The 27,162-nt window shown below is 33.5% G+C and overlaps 1 protein-coding gene across 1 annotated transcript in view; it reads right to left on the bottom strand.

Annotated features, from left to right (window-relative positions):
* The window catches only part of Dmd (dystrophin), a 1,772,476-nt gene that overhangs the window by 1,283,171 nt on the left and 462,143 nt on the right, over window positions 1–27,162 (bottom strand). Inside the window, exon 26 of the mRNA XM_052170230.1 lies at window positions 10,220–10,381. Coding sequence (XP_052026190.1) covers window positions 10,220–10,381 — 162 coding nt within the window. The remainder of the gene's footprint in view (window positions 1–10,219; window positions 10,382–27,162) is intronic.

The raw sequence follows: 27,162 nt of genomic DNA, 5'->3' as shown, positions 1-27,162 counted from the left end.
ATTCTTGCCAGCACCTTCTGTCACCTGAGTTTTTGGTCTTAGCCATTCTGATTGGTTTGAAGTGGAAACTATGGGTTGGTTTGATTTAGATTATCCTGATGACTAAGGATGTTAAACATTTCTTTAGGTGTTTCTCAGGCATTACTCAGTTTAGAATTCTCTTTTTAGCCTTGTACCTTATTTTTAATAGGGTTATGAAGCTTGAGAAGAAGGAAGACCAAAGTATGGATAATCTGGTCCTTCCTAGAAGAGTGAACAAAATACCCATGGGAAGAGATACAGAGGTGTGGAGCAGAGACTGAAGTAAAGACCATCCAGAGACTGCCCCACCTGGGGATCCATTCCATATAGTAACCAAACCTAGACACTATTGCGCATGCCAACAAACACTTGCTGACAGGAGCCTGATATAGTTGTCTCCTGAGAGGCTCTGGCAGTACCTGACAAATACAGAGGGGGAGTCTCTCAGCCAACCATTGAATCCAATAATTGGATTGAGCACAAGGTCCCCAATGGAGGAGCTAGAGAAAGGATGGAAGGAGCTGAAGGATTTTGCAGCCCTATAGGAGGAACAATAATATGAACCAACCAGACCCCCAGAGATCCCAGGGACTAAACCTTCATCCAAAGAGTACACATGGAGGACCCATGGCTCATGCTGCATATGTAGCAGAGGATGGCTTTGTTGACCCTTGGTCCTGTGGAGGCTCATTGCCCCAGTGTAGTGAAATATCAGGACAGGGAAGTAGGAGTGGGTGGGTTGGTGAGCAGGGGGATGGGAGATGGGATATGGGATATGGTATTTTTGGAGGGGAAACTAGGAGAGGGAAAAACATTTGAAATGTAAATGAAGAAAATATCTAATAAAAATAAAAGCAAAAAAATCACATGAGCACAAAAGCACAGAAAACAAAAGTAAAACAGGAAAATAATATTACAAAAGCCTATAAAGCTGTTGAACAAGGAAACAATCAAAGCCTGAAGGGACAGCACAGAGAATGTGAGAAGACGTCTGCCAACAATTCTTCTGACTTTCTGAACAGTATGAATAATTAAAATATGAAAGGAACTAAAACTGAAACAAAGAATAAGGAATCCATTAAAATTTTTAGGTCATGAAAAGATATTTATTAAAAGTTAAATAAAGTTAACAAACAAATATAAAAATGTTCAACAACTAGTCATCGTGACAATAGTTGTCACAGATAAAAATTAGGTCAGTATTATTTTTAGAAATGAAAATAAACATTTACTGGTGAGCACACAGATTAAAATCAATGCTGTTGCCAGCAATGTAACTTAACATTACTGCCATAATTGACAATGCAGCAGTGTTTCAAAGCTCTGTAAATATAATTTATAATGCACTTGCCCTGCTCTTAACTTTACACCTAAAATTTTCAAACTTTGCATACAAGAGATTGCTTCATATTCATATGTATTGTGTCAGTATTCACAATAGCTAAGATATTAATTGAGCATATGTGCCCATCAAGATATGAATGTAGGAGGTACCATGGCTCCAGATACATATGGAGCAGAGGATGGTCTTTTCAGAGATCAATGGGAGGAGAGGCCATTGATCCTGTGAAGGCTCAATGCCCATATGTAGGGGAGTGGCAGAACAGGGAAGCGTGAGTGAGTGGTGCATTGGAGAGCAGGTGAAGGCGTGATGGGTTAGGGGGTTTTGGAGGGGAAATGAGGAAAGGGGATAACATTTGAAATGCAAATAAAGCAAATATCTAATAAAGAAAAGATATGAATGTAAAAAGAAATTATGGTAAATGGAATAAATATATCCAATTGGATATTAACAAGTTGTATAAAAAGACATCCCTTCAAGGGAAGAAAAATGGATGATTGCATTAAATTATCTTGCTAGATATGTTAATGAAAATATGTAAAATTATAGTAATTTCATAAAAAATATTTTACTGGTAATTTTCAAAGAAATTAATTATTAGCCATAGCTGAACCAGGATAAGTTTTCTCGGTGCAAAAAGCCATATCAAAGAGTGTAGAGGAGGGGGTAAGTTATGATTATGTTGACTCATAGATAGTAATTGTCACAAATGATACTAGTGAACTCTCAGAGACACAGTGGGGCTAGAAGCCATGATTGTGAATACAAGTTCCAGAGAAAATTTATGAGGAAATTGCATTATGATGTTTTCTTTTCTTGAATACTATAGATGTTTCTGCTTAAAGAATAAAGATGACTTGCCTGAGAAGGGAAAAACCTTCAACAAACAAATAGTATCAGTCACTCAAGTCTCTATAAAGAAACAAAAACAATACAGAAAACCAAGACACTGTCTCCTCCAAAGATTATGAATCCCATAAAAATGATCCCCATTGAGAAGGACTTAGAAAAACGTCTAAAGAATTCAAAAGAATGATGATGAGTATCTTAAAATAACTCAAAGAAGAGACAAACAGACTCTGAAAAAACACACACAGACACACAGTACAGTGCAATAAGTAAGTAACCCACAGTTATTAAACTAGAATTCAATAAACATAATTGCTGAAGATAATATGGTGCTGGAATGAAAAGCTCAATAAGCAAAATAAATGTTCATTGGAAAAACCTCACTGATTAATGTATCATTAAGAAGAGTATCAGAGCTTGAAGACAAGATAAGGGAACTGGATTATTTGGTTAATTTCAATATTTTTTGAATTTATAGAAAATGTGAGAAATCTCATCTTGTTATTACAGTCACAGAAAGAGAATACAATACTATAGGCATACAAAAAAAATCTGATAACAAATTTCATGTTTGTCAAATAAGCTAAACCATTTCTACGTTATATAAATGATAGAAACAATTTAAATTTACCAATATGCAAGCAGAAATATAATGTTCATCTGCCACCAAGGGATGTGAAGGAAGAAGTACCATGGCAAAGGAAGATTGGGAATTTTGAACACAGTGCAATTCATTTTAGAGAGTTTGAATTGTTTGTCTGTATATCAAATAATTATTCCACTAAATATAAATCTTCATATTCTTCAAAATGTCACAAGAATTAAAAAAATTTAAATGGATATTATAATGTATAAAATGCATCATAGAAAAGTAAGATGTTTTCACAGTGTATAGGATTGAAAGCTAAGTTTTCATTAATATGGCAATGTTCTAAAGGGATTAGAGATTAAACTTTTCTGATTAAGTATATTTGCATAAAAACTCAATGGCTAAATAAATTATGCACATTAAATAGAAAGATTTTTCTACTATAGAAACTCTTAAATTATAATTATATATAATAATATAATTCATTTTACAAATTATAAAGTCAATGATTAAATATTTCTAGTTCATTCTACATCAGCAAGGTGGTAAAATACATGATATATTTATGAAATAGAATTATAAATTAATTGGACATATTTTAAATTCATGTAAAATATATACTTACTTTATAATTATAAAATTACTTTCTTTTTTTGTGTTCTTTTTTATTAGATATATTCTTCATTTACATTTCAAATGATTTCCCATTTCCTGGTTACTCCCTCCCCGAAAGTCCCATAAGCCCTCTTCCCTCCCCCTGTTGCCCAATCAATCCCCTCCTGCTTCCCTGTCCTCTACACTGCTGCATCAAGCTCTTCTTAGATCATGTCATTAAAAAATATATCATTTTAAGGAATGATATGGTCAAACATAATAGGATTACTTAAATAATACATTCATATAGAGGAGGCTTGATACTTTCATTATAACATACATTTACTATTAAAAATAAGATAAACATTGTATGGCCTTTTTTAGACTATTGTCAGGACATTAAGAAAATGACAATTGGGATGGAGGACTAAACATGAATAAGAATGTTTTCCATATTTGTATAAGTTTATAAATACTTCTGAAGGTTGTACAGCTTGAGCTCTGGTTCTACCTTACTACACATTACATGTTTGTGAAAGGCAAACAACAAATCTTGCAAAATTATCATCATAGTATCATATAAAATTTTTATCAAACTGATGGAAACAGTAAAGAACTTAATGAATGTGCCAAAAATATAATCCTCACCAATGAATCTAATTAAGTTTCAAATTTATTATCAGTTTTAGAAATTTCAAATTACATAAAACAAATCCCATCACTATGTGTACTGGCTTAAGTGAGAAGTGTTAGGGCATTAAAATACTTGGGCCCCATATTATGGCATTGTTTTGGAGGTTTAGAGGGTGGTATAGCCTTACTGAAGGTTACGTAGGGTGGTTATTGAGAAAAAAATAATCATTACTTGAAGTTTAATTTTTAATCTCTACTTTGTGGTTTGGCTTTTAAAAAATCAAGGATTATGCTCCCTATCCCTGCTACCAGGCCTTCTGTCTGGTGCTATATTTTATTCTCCACTATGACACTATCTATATGGTATGACAAGCAAAAGTAAACTTATGAGTTGCCTTGGTTATAGTATTTTTATAATGATAGCAGAAAAGTAACTAATATACCAAACAATTATAAAATATGAGATCTTTAAACATGTGTGTCTGTGTGTGAGCATACACATGTGCATGCCATAAACCATCTACCTAAACTTTGACACCAGCAATGATAAAAACACTTCTAAAGTTGGTCTATGGACAGCAAAATCTCTAAAACACTATAGGGTATTGCTGTTGTTCTTTGTTGCCTCCCAGAATTTGAATGTAATATCATATTGCTGAATATATCAAATACTTCCGGCACAGGACATGGAGGAATTTAGCTAGAACTGACCTAGAAGTCTCTTCCCTGAGGACTGGACTAATATGATTGGAATTATTATGAAAACTGTCAAGGGAGAAGAGCAATCAGTAGTACTATCCAGCTGTATGTTTCTGAACCACAATAATTGTTGGATCCACAAGTTAATCATAATGGTGCAACAGTCATACTTTCATCTTGGACAGATAATCTTTTTGTACTTAACAATCACTCAAAAAGAGAGTATTCATGCTCTGTACTGTAAATATTTCAATTGCATATGGCTGGATAGCTCATTAGTATGAAATAATTTTAAATTTATAATGCATTGTCAATGGCAAATATAAAAATGAAAAGTAATAAGTGAATAATCACTTCAACATTCTTCAACTAAATGCTATAGACAATCATAAATAGAGATCTTTATAAAGACAGATAAGAGCAACAGGAAGAATAAACCAGATCAACTATGAACATTGGAATATCATAAAATCTGATCAGGGTGAATGAAATATTTTATGATTTTATGATTTCCAGTACTTACTTTCGTCTTTCTTTCTTTCTTTCTTTCTTTCTTTCTTTCTTTCTTTCTTTCTTTCTTTCTTTCTTTCTTTCTTTCAAAATAGTCTCTTTTCCTTCTGCTATTCATTTTTATAAATGTATTATGTAAGGTGCCTCCAGGTATTGCTAAGTGTGTTGGTTTCGTTATGTTTCACCCAGGGACTGGCACTATTAAAAGGTGTGACCTTTTTGGAGTAGATGTGTCTCTGTGAGTGTGGGCTCCTCCTGTACCATGCCTGCCTGGATGCTGCCATGTTCCAACCTTGATGACAATGGGCTGAACCTCTGAACCTGTAAGCCAGCCCCAATTAAATGTTGTCCTTATAAGAGTTGCATTGGTCATGGTGTCTGTTCCCAGCAGTAACACCCTAACTAAGACACTAAGGAAAGTTTTTTTTTTATTTTATCTTATTTTATTTATTCATTAATATTTTATACACAAATGCAGTGTATTCATATCCAACCTGTTTCCCCTAAATGAGAACTTCCATTTGCCCCATCTCAAACCTCCTGTATTTCCATATACATCCCTTCATTTCCTCTTCTTCCTTCTCTCCTCCTTCTCATTTCCTCCTTTTCTTTTTCCCTTCCCATTCTGCCTCTCCAGTTCCTGAATCCAGTATCATACTTTTTAGCTGTCGTTTCTCATTTACCTCTGTAAACACCAAATTTGCAAAACAGGAAATTTTGCCTTCCCAGGCTTCTACTTTTGTGGTTTCTTTGAATCTTAATTACTTCCTGATTTCAAAATACAGATTGTAAAGGTTAGATCTTCACCATATGAAATTTATGGAGACATGTGATACAACAATACCTGCTGACAAAATATTCAGACACAAATATTAAAACCAACCAATTTTTTTAAGCTACTGGAAAAGGTAATAGGTGCTGCTGTGACTGAGAGTTGATGTGATGTTATGGGTGGATGTGGGTGAAGTTCAAAACTCTCCTTGTATTTCTGTTTATAAACATGTATACTTTGTTTCCCTTTATACAGCCACATTTCAGACTCAATTAAACTAATCCAAGAGTTGATATAACAGCCACCCATTTTGTTATCATTTTACTTATTGCTGGCATACCTTCTTAAAAATGATATTTAAATACAGAACCAAACCGATAGACAAATGAAAGCACTCCAAGCTTTTCTTAACTTTTAACTTTCTGCTTGGAATGGTACATGGTGACATTAGTCCCCAGCCTGCTTGGAGCATTTTTCCAGAGTATAGTCACCTCCCATTCCATTTTCTATGTCTCTGGCCACAGAACTATCTTCAACGCAACGTGACTAGGGGATCCTCAGATGGCAGAAGGACACACATTTTTTTTTGTACCCACAGAACTGTTTCCTTGTCCCTTTCTAGCAGAACCATAGAAATTGCCAATGTCCTCCCGGCAGAAGTGGAGCACAGGCAGAGACACTAAGGAAAGGTAAGAAATAAATTATCATGTCTCTGTCTGTACCTTTTCTAGTGAATTTAATTTGATGGTTTTAGTTGGATAATTGATTCAATGAAATATTTAAGTTGTTGTACATTTTATTTGACTCAATTTAAGATGTATATGGCACTAGACATTTGAAGCATTTCAAACGGCTATTTGTTTCAGTCATACTATTCAAAATAAAAAATCTGGGACAACTTTTGCTCTTTTAGCATCTAAATGTTTAAGTTTGTTTCTATACTCACTTATCACTAAAGAGTAGGAAACATATTTTCACTATAACGTGCATTCAAATGTTATTGTCTTCTAATCATGCTAGATAATTGATAAGTGGAAATATTGATTTAAGTTGGGTGCTTTCTGAATGTATATGTGGAAAAATATATTCATCTTTATATACTTTGATGTGCAATAAGATATAACTGTCAGATGTTTGTAAGTTGATGTAACTCTTATAGTTAGGATTTTTTTTTTTTTACTCAGGGCTCTCAATTTAAACTGAAAAAAGGTTATATTCAGAAATCCTATTGAGTAGTAGAACTAGTAGTGCACCACATGGTGGAGACAGATACTCACAGATCTCCTGGATCAGCATCACTCAGAAAATCTAAGTTTTTATGTAAATGATTGGCAACCACAGAAATACTATACATGCATTTTTTTTCTGTTTCTCATTGATGTATTGTAACAAGAATGTGATTTTTGACAGGGGACACAAAGCCTATTCACCTTTATATTGGCATTAAGCTATGCACTACATTTAAGGAAATATATTTCAGCTTTTTTCTACCCAGTATAAAATTCAAACCCATTCACAACACACACGCAAAAAAAGAAACCTAAGAAAATGTAAGTTTATGGGCTTTTAAACTAAGTTTTGTATCTGAAACACTGCTTAAATTCTTTTCTTTAATTAATTTGTATTTATCTCTATGTAAATAAATTGAATTATTCTTCTCTCATCCATTATATCCTGACCACATTTTCACCTCATCCACTCCTCCTAGTTATGCACACTCCTGCCCCACCCCCATCCACTGTTCCTTTGTTTCCCTTCAGAAAAGAGCAGGCCTCCCAAGGATATCAACTGAACAGTACATAACAAGATATACTAAGACTAGGAATTTCACCTCATACTAAGTCTGGACTAGACAACCTAGTAGGAGGCAAAGGGTCCCAAAAAGCAGGAAAAAGGTGTCAAAAGACAATTCCCACACCCACAGTTAAGAGTCCCACAAGAACACACTGCTATACAATTTAAATTCTTATTTCTCAGACACCTTCTGTACTCTTCAACTCTGCTTCAACATAATCTTCAGTTGGAACATTTGGAAATGCAATCCTTCAACTAAATCTAGTTCATGTTAACTTCATTACAGAAAACAATTTATTTATAGTCATGGTGAAAAAATACAGGTTCAACTAAATAAATGCTCAACTGTTTTCAGGTGTTTTATATTCTCTAATGTTCAATATTGTCATATTTATAATAGAGGGAAGTCAGTGCCAAATAACTATTATATGCTTATTTTCAGTATAATACTGAACCAGGATCACATACTACTCTCTTCTCAAACAGGCAAGATACATTTTCTTTCTTTTTTTTTAATTAGAAAGAAATTTAATTAATAAATTTCTTTATTTACATTTCAAATGTTATCCCCTTTCCTTGTTTCCCCTCTGAAAATTCCCTATCCCATCCCCCCTTCCCCTGCTCACCAACCCATAACCCACCCACTCCTGCCTCCCTGTCCTGACATTCCACTACACTGGGGAAATTAGCCTGCCTCCCCAGGATCAAGGGCCTCTCCTCTCATTGATGTCTGACAATGCCATCCTCTGCTACATATGCAGCTGGAGGCATGGGTCTCCCCATGTGTACTCTTTGGTTGGTGGTTTAGTCCCTGGGAGCTCTGGGGCATCTGGTTGGTTCATATTGTTGTTCTTCCTGTGGGGCTGCAAGCTCCTTCAGCTACTTGGGTCCTTGATATGTTTTCTTAAAAGCTCTCCTTTTTACCTAATCTAATAAAAGCATTAGTCTGTCTTCAATGTGCTAAACACACACACACACACACACACGCACACGCACACGCACACACACATATAAAACCTAACTCTGTCTATAAAAGCTTCTGTGTGAGTCAAAGTCAGGTTTATATATTTACATGAATAGTAAAGACTACAGAAATTGACTAGATTTTCATAAGGTTATTTTCTTAGTGCATGTATAGTAGTGATTATTTAGTATTACCCCCATTTCCATTATGGTATTTATTGTTCTTGTCCAAAGTCATATTTTATCACCAAAATTCTCTATATTAAATTTGCTCCTCATCTATTGTAATAGTGTACATTTCATCAGGAACCCATTCTTCTCGAATTTTGATATTATGAAAAATTCATATGATCTGTCCCAAATTCAGAGGTACTTCATTAGTTAAATATAGAAAATATGGTGAATTACTGAATGTTAGTTAATACATGTGTTGATATTCTGAGCAGCAAGTTGTGATTCAATGAAACACAACAGCATTTGTATCCACGATCTATAATTCCTGTATTTTACACAGCTATCTGATTTTTAAACTGAAATGCTTCCAAAATCTACATAAATAGGATGGAAAAGGAAATGGAAATGGAAAAGGAATTTACCCACCACTTTCTAATACCCTCACCTCATTCCATAGATACATTAATTATACTTGTTTTTTAGCTTTGTGTGTGTGTGTGTGTATGTGTGTGTGTCCTTTAAAAAGTACAGATTTACCCTTCCTAGCAACTTAGTTTAAAAAAATAAATAATATACATGTGATTTTACATGCATTTACATGTTACTTAAAAACAGAAATTTGCTGTTTAAAATAACATGGAATATCTTAGGGTATGGAATTTATTTACTTATTTCCAACTTATACAGGATTAATTTCTACTTTCTATATCATTTTCAGAAAATGTAATTAAAAACACTTCATAATTTGGATCCAAAGAAGGAGAGTTTATTCACATGAGCATATCTATTATGTTCAATAGCAACAGGGTAAATATTTATTTCTATCTGTGTTTTCAGATACTTATAGCACAATATAAAGACAGAAACATATTTTAGAACTAATATCCATCATAAGAAGCATGAGTTGTTTGCAAATGGTAGATAATAATGTTTAAGAAGAGAGTAAGTTATTTCTGTGTCATAAAAATTACTATGCTTTGGTTTTCCTCTAGACTGAGTTTGAAACATTTGTAAACAATATATATCAGCTTTTTTGGGATTCATTTTCTCTATTTGAAATTGGCTCACGTGTTAATTTATAAAATAAATCTTATAATTACGATATAGACTTATTTAAGATGTCACTTCCACTTCCAATTAGTTCAATGAATAAATGAAAGCAAATGTCTTCACAATTAAGTAATGCCTAAATAGGAAAATCTGCAGCACCCCACTGAAGATGAAACATTAAAAATATAACAATAGCAACAAATGCTCATTCCCAGTTTGGAAGACTTGCCTGGGCTTCCTGAGGCATTTGAGCTGCATCCACCTTGTCAGCAATATAAGCTGTCAACTGCTTGTCAATGAATTCAAGCGACTCCTGAATTAAGTGCAAGGACTTTTCAATTTCCTGGGCAGACTGGATACTCTGTTCAAGCAACTTTTGTTTCCTCACAGCCTAAATAGAAGAAGAAATAAGAGTGAATTATTTATATATTTGTTCTTAATCAATTCTGTACAATTTCTGTTACACAGTCAGTGAAAAATCTAGACTCTTCCGCCGTCACCTTTTTGTAAGACAGATTGCGCAGCTTTCGGGCACTCATTCAGCTTTGCTTATAAAAAAATAAAAGTAAAAGAAAAAACAACACTTGGTACACAAAACAGAGGTGTCTACAGGAAAAACGCCACAGTATCATGTACATCAAAGGAAAAAGCTGGAAGAAAACATTATCAAAATCATCTCAGTTGTTGCAATCTGTCGTTCTCAGGCTGAATGTTCCTCCTGATCTCATTATATAGTTCAAGAGATTTGGTATACTTAGAATAGGGTCACCGTCATCACAATCCAATTCAAGACAGATAATCCACTTCCACCGGCAAGACACATAAGCACTCTGTTCAGAATTGGCTCCTTTAGAAAAGAAAAATTTAGATAACCATCTGTTTAAGGATTTAACTTGAATACAAATTTTACTCCACTTTGTAAAATTGTTTCCCCTCTTCTGTTTTCTTCACAATTTGGATTATGAAAATATTAGAGCTGAATGTGTACTACTATTGGAGTAGAAAAAGTATTAACTAAACTTAACATAGCTGTAATTTATAATAATTGTTACTATAAATATTGTTAGGATAATTTAATATTTTTCAAGTATTGATAGAATTCTAAAGAGATTGCAAAGTCTACGTCCAAGGATCTAATGACCTTTAAAGAATCTATCTCAAGGTAAAGAATGAGTCAAAAAACTTATTTTAAAATTCTTATGTCATCCATAAAGGCATAGGCCTGATTGTGATATTATGGTATTAATACATCTGCTTCCCAGAAGTTGCCCACTGATTTCAAAGTGTTTCTTGATTTTTATATTATACATACTTGAACATATATGAAAAACACTTGATATGCTATTATTCTTTGACAAGTGAATGTTGAGCATACTATTCTTCTTCTTGAGTAATAGTTTTCAATTAAAGATATCTGGAAAATGTGAAAAGGAGCTGGAGTCCTGCATGAATACCTCTTCCTATTCTTGTTACTTTCTAGAATCTGGTAATTATGACTCTAATGTTCCTTTGAGTTTTTAAAATATTCTTTGTTCCATTGTCTTTAACTTATTCAGACATCATTATAGAATGTTATGGCTTCAAATTTAATTTGGTGAAAATAAATCATGTAATAGTTGTAAATCATTTTAAAATCATATTTAAAGCTCCTTACTATATCTGGTCTTCTATTGCTTTCCCAATAACCACTGTATATATCTACAATATTATATTTTGAGATTTATGTGTGATGTAGAATACCTAAATTATTCTATTTAACATATTAATTGTCATTTATTTTATGTTCTCATAGTTTCTATTATTTTTAATTTGTGTTATTCTACATTGTAGTTTCCCGATAATTATGTTTATTTACATTGGATCCTAGCTCTAATGAGGGTCTTTGCTGAATATCAGTTTCCAGAACAATACCACCAGCTTTGTTCACCACTAAATGAATGATGTAAAAAGTGATTTATTTAATGGTGAAAACTGAAAAGTTTAAGCTGCCAAAAATAGAAGTATAATGGAAATAGAAACCAAAAGGTAACAATCTATTATAGATGCTAAATTTAAAGAATAACTCTTCCTTAACATATTTTAAGTATAAAAATAGGGTAGAACATTATATAAATCAACCTTTAATCTATTTCCATTAAACCATTCTAAGATTGATGACTGAGACCTTGCTCTAAACTCCAATTAAAATACTTCCTCTTATTTCAGTCCAAACATCAAACAAATTGCTTTCTAAAATGATTCAGATGACAGTGCTTGCAGTTACAATAAGAGCCTTCTCTTTCTGTACTGGAGGAAAGACTGTCTGTAACATACAAAGAGTCCCTCTAGACAAGTGGATCTCTAACTAATGACCCAATTGTCAGCATTGTGACAGGTGGCTGCAGAAGCCTTCCAATCATAGTAGGAAATAATTGTGTGATCAGGCATTGTTTAAATGTGGTCCTTTTCTCTGATGAAAGGCAAAGCCAACATACTAATCTGTAGACACTTGTAGAATGTTAATGTAATTGAAAAGGATGTAATGCAGTAGAAATTTAAATCATATCACTGGCTTCAAATTAATGCTTCTCAACCTAATTTTGTATTTTCATTCCTGAGATTAAATGGGCTGAATGACATAGCATAGCCTGGAAGATCATGATGACAAAAGATCTGCGGTGGGTTGTTTCTTAGCCTAACCTGACAGATAGCCAATAAAAGAGTGGCTACATGGATTGCTTGTTATCTCAGGCAGTAAAACACTTGATGTCAGTCCAAGCTTTGAACCAGTCATGACATAAGCTGATTTCTATTTCTAAACATCTTATTAGGAATATCCCAATAGGATGCCAGACTGTGGCTTTGCAGGACACTTTGCCACATTTGACCTGATGAATGGAATTAGAAACTCCCAGGCCACAATCAGGTATGTTTTTGATCTCAAAATAATGCCTTTCATTTAAAAATTCTATTTCCTAAATTTAGCTAATCTACTCAGCAATAATAAGAATCATAGGTATCAACAGAAATAGCAAATATTAGGGTAGTTTTATAAACTATATGAGGGTAAAAACAAAATCCTAGAAATGGCTCCATGGAAATGAAGACATTTCCTTTATTTTTTCTAAATGAAAGAAGGTACAGAAAGAAAATAAGACAATACTTTTAAACCTACTATTATTTTAATGTGTTCTTCAGTATAACCTAAGAAAATATAAATATAAATGCTTTCAAAATGCATTTCTAATGATTTGTTTTGCTTCAAAAATGACCAGACTGATTATTACTCAGATTCTCATGTAGTTTTATTTTGTGTAACAGTATGAAAAACACATAGAAAATACACTTAGACTAAATAGGTAAGACAAAAATAATTGGGTAGAAAGATAGGGAAGGAGGAGCAATGAGAGACAGGAGAGGAGTATGAATATGATCGCAAAAATTTTGTGTAAAATTCTCCAAAAAGAAGAAAATGATTTTATCAATGAAATGCAGGAAAAGTAAATTCAAATCACTAAGAAATGGAATGAAATGTATTTGAAATATGATTATATATTCCAAAACAGAAAAATACATTCTGAAAGGAAAGTAGTTCCAACAACATTACACAAAATATTATATATATATATATATATATATATATATAATAGTATATTGTACTGCTATATAAAAAATGAAACCATGTCATTTACAGGTAAATGGGTGGAAGCAGTAAAGATCAGAGGGAGTGATGTGAACCTGACCTAGAAAGACAACTGTGACTGCTATTTTAATTTATTTTTTTAGCTCTGAAATATCAGATATGATTACATAATCTGAAGTAATGACACAAAACAGAAAAATATAAAAGGGTAGAGGAATAATGAGTGAATAATAGGTTATAAGTGAGATGAAAGCTGAGATAGGGAAAAACTGGGAGGCTTTAGTTATGGAGGAAGGAGGGAAGGGGTAAAATAATAATAGACATGTATAAAAAAGTAAAAAGCAACTCAAAAGTAAAAGACATTAAAATAACTTTAATGAAATAAGTCAGTACACACACACACACACACACACACACATTAGTGCATTAGTGATATCTATATATCTGCAATGACAATGATCCTTCTAAGAGTCAATGACCTTCTAACAAAACCCCAATACCAGGCATGAGAAGCCCTCCCTTGAGTTGTTGGTCAGGGTTGTTCAAAAGACTCCCAAAGCATATAGTCTTTGATATTTTGCATTATATTTTCCACAAGAAGGGAGTAAGTCCCTATTGCTGAAGATATCAAGCATATTAGATACATAGCCCAAAGGCCCCAGATCTGCAAATGACCTGAATTTCTCCTCCCAGAGGACTAGGTTAATGGTAACAAAGGTGCCATATAAGCTTCCTAAGGGAATTACTAGCAGTCCTATCTAGCTCTGGTGACTATGAAATATAAAAACAACCAGCATGGCAAGGTAAACCTAAAGATGTAGTAGTTGTCTGAATACCTAGATAGTAGCCAACAGCTCTGTAATTGGGATCAAAAGCCACTGAACAAGTAGGGAAACTTGCCTGGTTTTAGAAATCTAACAAACAATCTAAGACAAGTGAAGCTATGGATCTTAGTGGGGAATATGTCACTGCCATTTAACTAATCAGCATAATCCCTCAATTCATTATAGTTGCATGTTATACCCACTTATAAGTGCAGTTATTGCCAGAAATTAAGGAAATTTACCCTTCCAACAAATATAGACCATTGCAGAAAACCACAACTAATTAAAATGCAGAGTTGTGGAGCAGGGGCCGAGTGATAAATGTACAATTGAAATGCTGTACATAAGGCACTTAAAAGAGTAAGTACGTGCAAAGATTATAAGAGCAAGAACAGAGGGTATGTTGTAGGACTGTGTATCTTAGAAATGTCAGAATAATGTCTCACCAGCATGATTCCCTAAACATGACCTGAACTAGTACAACAGTAGACATGCTAATGTGGGTGGGAGAAAGCTCACAAGACCACAGCTCTACAGAAAGAACTACAGGCAACTAAGAAATACTAAGGGGGATGAGAAACAGTCTTTCCCAAAAATGCATACAACATTGGTTATCCAATATGAAATGGTCATCTATGAAAAGGTATACATTCAGTGTGCTTTCTTATACACCCCAGAATGTCCGTGGTATCAACTCCTCAGTGGGCTGTGCATACCCACATTAAGTATTAATCAAGAAAATATCCTCACACACTTGTTTAAAGACCTATCTGCCGGACTCATTTCTCTAAGTTCCCTCTTTAAGTCACTCAGGATTGAGTTGATTTAGAAAAAAAAAAAAAAGCAAGAAAGAAAAAAAATGCAACAAACCTTTTGGTCTACATTTTCTATATTTAAAGGTTGGGTTATTTATTACATGCACATATATTAAAATGTTTATATTAATATTTGTATAATTAATGTAATAATATAAATGATTTGTTCCTTCTCCAAGTATAGTTACTAATAAAAGTTATTATAGTAACAAGTATTATATCTACCACACTGGTACAAATGAAGGCAGCTAGAACTAAGACATTCATGCTAGCAGCCTCCTTAAAGTTCAATATTTACACGAATATAATAGTATTATCAGAGAACATTCAACTTAGGAAAATCAAGATTCACTGTACTTATTATCTTTTTTTCACATAATTAAGGAAACATGAAATTAGGATTATAGAAGAAGTTGTGATCTTGGATGATATGTCTATTACTAACACACTAAGGATAATCAAAGCTAAAGCTCAGTTGATTATCTTCAGTAAAATAATAAACCAAACATATTATGTAGAAAAGAGGTTACATTCTTAACTTCTTAACTTCTGAATACTTTTGGAAACAATTTAGGTAGGAAAATCAATAAAAAAAAACATAAAAAGGATATTTGGACATATCATCTTTTTTATACAACCCAGGTAGTCACATTGTAACCAATTATAAGAGAGCCCACACTTAGCTTATTGTTTCTGCTGTTGCTTCCTAGCAATTATGACATTTTGGAAAAGGGTCCTACATTTGCTTTTTATACTAAAGAGCTAAAGTATGCAGATGATCTGATTACCATAATTTAGCCAAGATGATCAACAGCTAACAGGCTAAAATAACCTAAAGTAAACTGAATATGTTACAGGACACATAATACATGAAATTCACATCAGAGCCATCAGGGCATGGTGACATTTTAAAGAATGAATATCAAATGAGGAAGTTCTGGTCATTGCCATCATTATAAGACAGGATTCCAAAGACTGGGTCTTGGCTATTTCAGACTATAATCAAACACATCTTGAAGGGAATAATTATACATAACACAACCAAGATTCTCTTTTCTTGTGATTCCTTAAGTATGAATATTTGTGCAATATGATTTATGGAAGTATTTTACAAAAAAATTGTGAGATGCCTTGAAACTGATTATTATTACTATATATTGTAGTGGTTTAGACTGATGTTGTTAGTATTCCATTGCTATTACAGTTTCCTCAAGAGCATGTTTCTCCAGAGGAGAGACACCTCATGTAGACCAAATTGATACTATGTGACTTTGCCCCCAAGTTATCCTTGATCGGTGAATAAAGATGCCAACAGCTAATAGATGGGCACAGGAGACATAGTTTGGGTATAGGTTTCCTGGGCTTGGAAGTCAGGAAAACTACAGAGAGGAGGAGAACATGAATGAAGAAGAAGCCACCATGGGTTAGGTGAGTAATAGAAAACATGGCCCTGGAGGCTAGCCAATTGGAGATAAGAGCAGTTCACATAAAACATAGTAAGTAATAACTTTGTGTTATCAATAGGAAAGTAGATTCTAAGAGCATAGAGGATTGATATCTGTCCATCTCTTTTGCTGTTTAAGGCAGATTGAAAACAATAAAAGGTGTAGGTCATTTATCTGGGAACTGAATGATCATGGTGATGTAGAAACTTAGATTTTGTATTACAAATTTTTATAGTACATGATTTTACTAAAGTAGAATAGAGGATAATTTGAATAGAAGCTCATTTTTCTATGAAGTATTCGCCAGTACTTTATCTTCTTAATGGAACTTTACAATGAAGAATATCTTGTAACAATAAACATGATACCATTTGTGTGTTCTGCTACCCATTCCCTCCTCAAACCATAGCTTCATGGGCCTAAGCATTATACAAATTTCTCAGAGATGGAGTTCACCATAAATCAATATTTCACTCTTACAGCTTTCTTCACAACTAGACATTGTCTAGTCCTAATTTTATAATTTCTAAAGTCAATCCATTTTGTTTATCTCTTATTTGCAGTAATTTGATTTTTTCATGTTAAACATGCCTTTTTTATGTTTGCATGTGAAATTTTTTATTTATTTTCTATATTATTTGCTTACATTCTAAAAGCCTTCCCCTTTCCCAGTTCCCTCCTCCCCATATTTCCCATAAGTCCTCTTCTCTCCATCCATTCTCCTATCTTTCCCCCTCTCTTTTCTCTGTCCTGGTACTCCCCTACAATGCTGGATCAAGCCTTTCCAGGATCAGGGCCCTCTTCTTCCCTCTTCATGGGAATCATTTGATATGCTAATTGTATCTTCAGTGTTCAGAGCTTCAGGGCTAATTAATATCCACTTATCAATAATTGCATTCCATGTGTATTCTTTTGTGATTGCATTACCTCGCTTAGGATGATATTTTCCAGTTCCAACCATTTGCCTAAAATAATTCATGAATTCATTGTTTTTAGTTGCTGAATAGTACTCCATTGTGTAAATATATCACATTTTCTGTATCCATTCCCCCATTGAGGGACATCTGGGTTGTTTCCAGCTTCTGGCTTCTACAAATAAGGCTGCTATGAATATAGTGGAGCATGTGTCCTTATTGCATGCTGGGGAATCCTCTGGGTATATGCCCAGGAGAGGTATAGCAGGGTCCTCCGGAAGTATCATGTCCAGTTTTCTGAGGAACCGCCAGACTGATTTCCATAGTGGTTGTACTAGCTTGCAATCCCACCAGCAGTGGAGGAGTGTTCCTCTTTCTCCACATCCTCGGCAACACCTGCTGTCTCCTGAGTTTTTAATCTTAGCCATTCTGACTGGTGTGAGATGAAATCTCAGGGTTGTTTTGATTTGTAATTCCCTAATGGCTAATGATGTTGAGCATTTCTTAAGGTGCTTCTCGGCCATCTGAATTTTCCTTCAACTGAAAATTTTCTGAAGTTACCTTCGTCTGTCAAACTAACCTGTCTTGTCTACCTTGTTATCTATTTTAAATTACCAGCCCTTATCTCTTGTCACACATCCTTCAATGCCTGTAATGTGTCGCATTTTTACTTTTAGATCATTCTCATATCTCACTTTTCTTGTCAGAACTTTTGAAGAAGTCAGCTATAATAAGTAAGTGAAAGACTGAATGGGAGGTGAGCTAGAAGTGTCTACTCCTGTTTGAAGTATGTCTTGGAATGTGGGAAAATTAACATATAGAGAGACAAAATTATTAAAGTGTTTTTCATGGCTCAGGAAAGGTATTAAACACTAAAACTTGCTAACATTCCATTTTCCAGCTCTATTCTAGTTTACACAACATTCAATACCTTATAATATGATACTATTCACATATAATTAACAATATTACTTGGCTTTATAAGTCTATAAGAGTAATATATCTTTATTTTAACATATAGATTAATCCTTACTGTTCTAATATCATTATGATAACAAACTTCTTTTAAGCAGAGGCCAATATTATTGACATTTCATTCATGTAATGACATAGTAATATAAGGAGTTGTAAACTTGGCATAGACAGAAATTAAAATTGCTTAACAAAGGAAAAAATACAAGGAGAACATTTTCATCCTCTAATTTTTGATACAATAGTCTATACATTATTTTCAAATTTTGTCACATATTTTTTAAGATTTATCTTACTTATTTTATGTATGTGAGTATGCCTTAGCTCTCTGTACACACACCAGAAGAGTACATCGAATCTCATTACAGGTGGGTGTGAGCCACCGTGTGGTTGCTTGGAATTGAACTGAGGACTTCTGGAAGAACAGTCTCTCTTATCCACTGAGCCATCTCTGCAGCCCTGAGTAATGTAAATTTTAAACTGGATAATATAAATTCATTCTGATATATATTATGTGTTTTATTCCTTTATGTTAATGCTGATTCATGATGGCATTGTTTTCTCTGTGCATCCTTAATTTTTTTATAGTACTTTTTTTTTCTTTCTTTCTTTCTTTTATTTACATTTCAAATGATTTCCCCTTTTCTGGGTCCCCACTCCCCGCAAGTCCCATAAGCCCTCTTCCCTCCCCCTGTTCTTCCATCCACCCCTTCCCGCTTCCCTGTTCTGGAATTCCCCTATACTCTTGCACTGAGTCTTTCCAGAACCAGGGGCCACTCCTCCATTCTTTTTGGACATCATTTAATTTGTGGATTATGTCCTGGGTATTCAAAGTTTCTAGGCTAATATCCACTTATCAGTGAGTGCATACCATGATTAATTTGATCTCAAATATGACCAAACAATGTCTGTGGGGAGGATATTTTTCTGATAAAAATATTTGCATTTCCATGTAATTAGTGCTGGTAGTCTTAAGTTATTGTAATTTATTCATTTGTTCGGATATTCCTTGGCCCCAGTTTCATCCAAAATAACTTTTAAGCTTCCCTTACAGCTTGAGTCTGACACTTAGATTTAGTATTTACTATCAATTGTCTTGATTAGTTGAAAAAAGGGGTTCCTAGATTTAGCAGGGTAATACAAGGGTCAGTTCTCGTAAGTAGATTATGTATATGACCAGCCTGTAAATTCTTACTTCTATATCTCTACATAGTGAGGATGCTTCAATGTGTATCTCTTAGACAACTTCCTGTGTAATAGAACATAAGGTATTTTGGGAGATATAGCCTGGCTCTCTCTAGAAATGCAGGTTAAAATTCTTTCTGAATATAAAGATTATCAAATATATTTTAGAAAAATAGTTTGCAATTACATTTGGCAATATGTGTAAGTAACAGCAAAAGAACTGATATAAATTGTGGTTCAATGAATAACAAGCATAAACATTATTATTATTATTATTAAAGATTTTTAAAAATAACAAGATGACAAAGCATATTTTTTTGACAAAAGACTTTGCAACAAAATTCAACCCTGTAATTGACTGACACAAAGCCAATTCTTTTAAGTTTGCCTTGAATCAATATTTACCATTCTGGTCTATTTATCCTAAGCAAGATGTAGCACTGAGTGAGCAATTTGTCATAATTATCCAGAACAATTAAAGGGTCTCTGCAGCTATCTATCATGACGGTTAATACTAAAGCAGAATTAACCAGTTCAGATGTTGTTTTTTCTTTGTTACTCTAACTCTTCTTTTGTGTAAGGTAAACATATTTATATACAGGGTCTACAGGATGGATTCGTCAGTGTATAAAAGTAGTTGCCATGGAAAGTTAATGACATGAGCTTGATCTCTAAGACCCACCTATATAAATGTACAATAAGGAAATCACACCACAAAATTGTTGCGTGATCTCTACTTGCATATTATAGCAGGCACACTCACACACACACATGCACACATACACACATACACACATATACATGGAAAATAATAAATAAATAGATTTATAGATAGATATGTAAAATGGATAAACTTTCAATATAGATAAAATAGTAATAATCTTATGAGAAAAAAATATATATATTGGACTTCTAAACATACAGTTATAATATTTAATATAATAAAATATATGTTTTTAGTTAAATATTTCTAATTTTTTTATTTTCCCATATTTATTAGACATAGTGACACATTTCATAAAGTTATTTCAGTGTAAGAAATTCAACATTCTTCCTTTTGTTTCTTATCTCTTCCCTCTTTTTAGTTCCTTCCCCCACTTCCATTCAGTCTGAACACCTTTTTTTTTAAGATTTACTTATTTTATGTTGGTAGTATACTGTTGCTGTCTTCAGACACTCCAGAAAAGGGCATTGGATTCCATTAAAGACAGTTGTGAGCTACCATGTGGCTACTGGGAATTGAGCTCAGGACCTCTGGAAGATCAGTCAGTGCTCTTAACCATTGAACCATCTTTACAAATCCAATTATAATACTTTTAAACTCATGATCCAAGATTATTTTTAAGTTGAAAAATCAGACAGAAGTTGTGATCCCACACTAAAATAGTCACCCCTAGCACTTGGGGGTAAAATGCAGGAGGATTATGACTTTGGCTCCAGAGTAAGCTGTCTCAAAGTAAAAACAAAAATGATGGGGTAATTGTTTATTCCCAAAAGAGACTTACTGATGTATCTATAACAGGACTTCCATAACTTATCATTATGCAGATACTCAAGTTCAATATATGAAAGGAAATATTTGCATATAATATATATATATATATATATCCTTATCTTATATTTATAATTTTCTTTAGACTCCTTTTGGTGCTCAGTATAAATATTAGGAAATATGTGATATATTGTGTCGTTTAGATAATAATGTCTAGAAAATAGTCTGCATATGATCATTATAAGTGAATATTTTCTAGACATTTCCTGTCTGTAGTGAGTTGACTCTCTATATAGAAAGTCAGAAAGTATACATGTCCCATAATAGTCATTTTTATAATTTATCTTTAGTAAAAACCAAGGATCATAGAGGCTTGAGGGAATATAATGAAATGCTCATGTACCTTGGTTCCAGGTACACAGACATTTGAATCTAAATGCTCACAAGCCTCTAGCCAATTTATAGATTTTAATAAATTTCATTTGTATAAAGTTGATATATAAAAGGTTTCATATAATAAAACAATTTGAGAATAGAAAGAGAACATAGTATCACTTAGTTGGAACTGTAGTGAGTCCTGGATAACCAATATACTATCAGTACTCTTATTAAGCATTTTGTTGCATACTAAAACATTTTAAATATGGTCACTTATGGAAAGAATAAAGTCACTATAATATTCTTAAAATAATGTGATTTATATGGTATAAAATATGTGATATAATATGGTATAAACAGAAGTTCTTTTCTGTTTCATCTAGATCATCCTCCAAACAGTTTCTATGTTTAAAAAATATAGTATATGAAGAGTGCAGGATGCCTTTAAAATAACTGAAATAATTTATTTCTTATTTGAATGTGAATTCACATTCTGAAATTAGGATCTCTTTTAAATATTCATAGGCAATAAAATCGTTGGCTGTATGATTGATTTTACAGGCAATTGAATGTTACCTTATCTCTGCATAATTACAGCTATAAGAAACATTAGGTAGGCAATAAAAATCCCTTCAAGCCTCTGACATAAGCATTTAATTGAGAAGAAAATGAGTTAAAACTCACCTTTAGATGAAATACTAGTGAGTTTATAAAAGAAAATATATTTTTCTATAGCCAGGAAATAACACAAATGATGACTTGAAAACAAAGTGACAATTCTTGACCATAATTATCTTCTTTCTCTTGACCATCATATAACGTATCCTGACTACAGAGGCAATGACAATAACCAAAGTAATAATGCTATTGACATTATTAGTCATTTTTAATTATATAAGTAATTCCAGTAAATTATCTAAGTAATTCCTTTAAATTTTAGTATAAATTCTACCAATTGTATATTCTTGAATCTTGGTTTCTAAACATCAGTTGGTCAAAGAAAAAACAACATCAACAACAACAACAAAAAAAAAACCAAGAGGCTGAGAGGTGTCAAAGCCAACATGTCAGCAACAAGATCACTAACCCTAAACATCAGTGAAAATTGTAAAATGGAGGTAGGAATGATTGCAACAGTCTGAAGACCAGGATTCCTATAGTTCGACAGTGTTACCTAGTCAAGACAGGGAACACACATCCACAAAATCTCAACAAGATGGTTGTCTGACCAGCACAATTAGGACATATGGCATGTAAATATTGACATGGAAAACGCAGCATGGTACCACTTTATATAAAGAGAATATGTGATCAGAGGTTACTAAAAGAGAGCAAATTAATGTTCTCCATTGATGAGAACCTGCAAAAAATATCCAGTCAAATGTGTTAGCCAAGGACAAATGTATATAATACCAAATGGACTCAGTAGTTTATACATACACACACATATCACATCTATGCACATGTATATAATATATGCATATGTATATGTGTATACATATTTATAATATATAACAATGAATATTTGTAAATAATTTGAGACAGAGGACAGAAAGAATTAGAGTGGGGAGGAAGGAGTGGCAGTGATGTGGACACAGTATTTCATGAATGAAATTTTTACCTTAAATATTATAAAAATACATTTAAATTTGTAACAGATTTTTAAATAACAGCACAATAAATTTAAAGGTTATTATCTCAGAGAGAATATAGTTTTCAACAAAGTATAAAATGTGTTTTCAAATATTAAATCTCTAAAAGGTTATTTTATATATATTTATGTATATACATGTCATAGTAAAAATTAGTATTTAAAGTTTATTTTAAATGTATATTTAGTGTTCCTATAGTATTCTGGTTGCTTGATTACTCAGGCAAACATGGAAAATACCTAATGTTAAGACTTAGAAAAAAATTTTTTTTATTCATCAAAATTCTTGATTGTTTATTAAACAGCTTTCTGACTCAGTGTTTATCCTTTAACATGTTTGCTACATTTTTCTATTCCTTAATAAGGAAAGCATGTGCAATCCTGTTCAATTTCCATTGAATTATTATATGTACTCAGGTTTTGCTATATTTAACATTGGAATATACTTTTTCCTATGCTTTTCTTAATGCTATACTTATACATATTTGCACTTGTCCACTAGTTAGAAAACATATACTCTGACATACATTCCAGGAACAATTAAGAAAAAAATGTCATTTATTAAACTTATGCTATGGTCTTAGCTCCATACCTAATGCTTTTGTCAATAATTATTTGGGATTATATTAATTATCACACATGAGATAATGGAAAATTTAAAATATTACCTAGCATCATATACTTAATGAATTAGTTCAAAATTATGTTAGAGGCTTGTCTGTCACTGTAATGAAAGAAAAACACAACGGCCAACAGTGAAGGGAACTGGGAAAGGAGAAAACATTTGAAATGTATATAACCAGTCTGTTAGTCTATGTCTTTTTATTAGGAAATTGAGTCCATTGATGTTAAGAGATATCAAGGAGTAGTGGTTATTGCTTCCTATCATTTTTGATTTTAATTTTATACGTGTGTGGTTATCCTCTTTGGGTTTGATGAAAGAAGCTTAATATCCTGCACTTGCCAGGGTATAGTTTCCCTCATTGTACTGGTGCTTTCCCCCTATTATCCTTTGTAGGGCTGGGTTTGTAGAAAGATATTGTGTAAATTTGGTTTTGTCATGGAATATCTTAGTTTCTTCATCTATAGTAATTGAGAGTTTCGCTGGGTATAGTAGTCTCGGCTGGCATTTGTGTTCTCTTAGAGTCTGCATGAGCTCTGCCCAGGATTAAAAAGTGGGGTACGGAGCTAAACAAAGAATTTTCACATGAAGAACTTCGGAGAGCTGAGAAACACCTTAAGAAATGTTCAACATCATTAATCATTAGGGAAATGCAAATCAAAACAACCCTGAGATTTCACTTCACACCAGTCAGAATGGCTAAGATCAAAAACTCAGGAGACAGCAGGTATTGGCGAGGATGTGGAGAAAGAGGAACACTCCTCCACTGCTGGTGGGATTGTAAGATGGTGCAACCACTTTGGAAATCAGTCTGGCAGTTCCTCAGAAAACTGGGTATGTCACTTCCTGAGGACCCTGTTATACCACTACTGGGCATATATTCAGAGGATTCTTCAGCATGCAATAAGGACGCATGCTCCACTATGTTCATAGAAGCCCTATTTGTAGTAGCCAGAAGCTGGAAAGAACTAGATGTCCTTCAACGGAGGAATGGATACAAAAAATGTGGTATATTTATACAATGGAGTACTATTCAGCCATTAGAAACAGTGAATTCATGAAATTCTTAGACAAATGGATGGAGCTGGAGAACATCATACTAAGTGAGGTAACCCAGTCTCAAAAGATCAATCATGGTATGCACTCACTGATAAGTGGATATTAGCCTAGAAACTTTGAATACCCAGGACATAATCCACAAATTAAATGATGTCCAAAAAGAATGGAGGAGTGGCCCCTGGTTCTGGAAAGACTCAGTGCAAGAGTATAGGGGAATTCCAGAACAGGGAAGCGGGAAGGGGTGGATGGAAGAATAGGGGGACGGAAGAGGGCTTATGGGACTTGCGGGGAGTGGGGACCCAGAAAAGGAGAAATCATTTGCAGTGTAAATAAAAAAGAAATGTATATAAGTAAAATAATCAATGAAAAAGAAATACCCCCCAAATCCAGGTTATTGAACAGTAGTACATACTTAGAGCTTTCATAACTAATAATCACCATTTATATATGGAACTGGAATGTATTCTGTATGCTGTTAGAAGCAAAAGATAAATGACAGGACAGCTGTAAACACTTCCATCTGTATATAATGGTGACTTGCCTCCAAGGTACCCTGTTGCAATAGTAGCACAAATGTTGCACGACTGGATTTAAGTCAATGTATGAGCCAGAATTCTTGCTTGAATCTCCTCAAGTAGATAAGATCCAGTGCTAGGTAGCCCATGGACCAAGAGGAAAACCAAATACTATTGTTGTGCTAAAGGAATATATGCATAAAATGATTGCTAATGATATTCTGCTCTGTCCATTGATCAGTGCATTGCTCATGCACCATCACAGATGGCTTCTTCCTGCAGCAACTGAAAAAAAAATCCAGAGACCCACACCCAGACATTACATAGTGAAAGGCCCTCAAATAGTCAGTCCTAAATGGGATACCTCCATCAAAGGGTACTCTACAGAAGAAGAGGCAGACAGTTTTTAAGAGTCAGTGTAAACTGAGCAAACCATGAACACTAGGCCATCTAGACAACACAGGACTGTTCCATGTGAACTGATAGAGAGTATATTAGTATGCACAGGGCTTGCCCAGGTCTAAGCCATATGAGGTCCCAGGGCTGACAGGGAAAGTGAATACAAGACTCCATCCTTAATCCAGAAGTTATCTTCAATTGATAACTGCTTGCAAATGAAAAATAATTCATTACACTCTCACTGGGTCTCACTGGGTATACAAACCAGATTCAAGAGCAGGCTCCATGTTTAGCAGTAGGATGGACAAAACAAAATAAAACTAACTCAATATTATTATTAGTGAGGTTTTTGTTTGTTGTTGGATTGTTTATCTTCCAGGCATTTGCTTATAAAAAAATCATGTACTAACAACTCAGTACACTTTATACATGGTGCAGATTATATTATTATCACAGGTAGGGTATAACCATAGAGAAATGTTTGGCAACAAAAAAGAGTCTTGGATCTTGAGAGTATTGAATTTATAAATATAATACACACACCTAGTGAGATAGTAGTCTACTCCCCAAAAGAGAATGAATGGAAAATGAACAGTTGCTAAAGATTAAGAAAACGGTATTTTAAGTTCCTTCAAGATTTGAACTATTTTCCTTAAACCATAAGCTTTTACTTAGAAATAACATCCACATATTAGTAAAATACATTTAAATTCCATAACCATATCAAATAATTAATCACTCTCAACTTAGGCCTAGAAATATCTAATTTTATTTGCATTGAATAGAGTAAATTCAACTTTGAAGAGAGGAAAATGCTTTTAAAATACTCCCCTATCTATTGTGTAATAATATATTACACGAATAAAATAAAGAGGAAAACAAGAAAATTTTCTTACAGTGGAAATTCCTGTCATTATATAAATACATAAACAACCCACTCTCTATTTCCTAAGGCTTGATTGGAGTAGGTATAGATTTGTTAGATGATATATGTCACTGAGGTAGGGCTTTGTTGATTTCAGAAGCCCAAACCAAACTGAGTGGCTTTCTCTTTTCCTGCTATCTATGGATCCAAATGTAGGATTTTCAACCTACTTCCCCAGAGCCATATCTGGCTGCATGTCACTGTGCTTCCTGCCGTGATGACAATCGACTAAACCTTTCAACTGTAAGCCAGCCCCAACTAAATGGTTTCCTATTTAAAAGCTGACATTGTCGTGATTTCTTTTCACAAGAGAATATTGACTAAGACATATTGTAACAATTTAAATAATTTTGA

This window comes from Apodemus sylvaticus, chromosome X, assembly GCF_947179515.1.
Source record: "Apodemus sylvaticus chromosome X, mApoSyl1.1, whole genome shotgun sequence".
Lineage (NCBI taxonomy): Eukaryota > Metazoa > Chordata > Mammalia > Rodentia > Muridae > Apodemus > Apodemus sylvaticus.
This window is presented reverse-complemented; position numbering and strand designations above follow the sequence as displayed.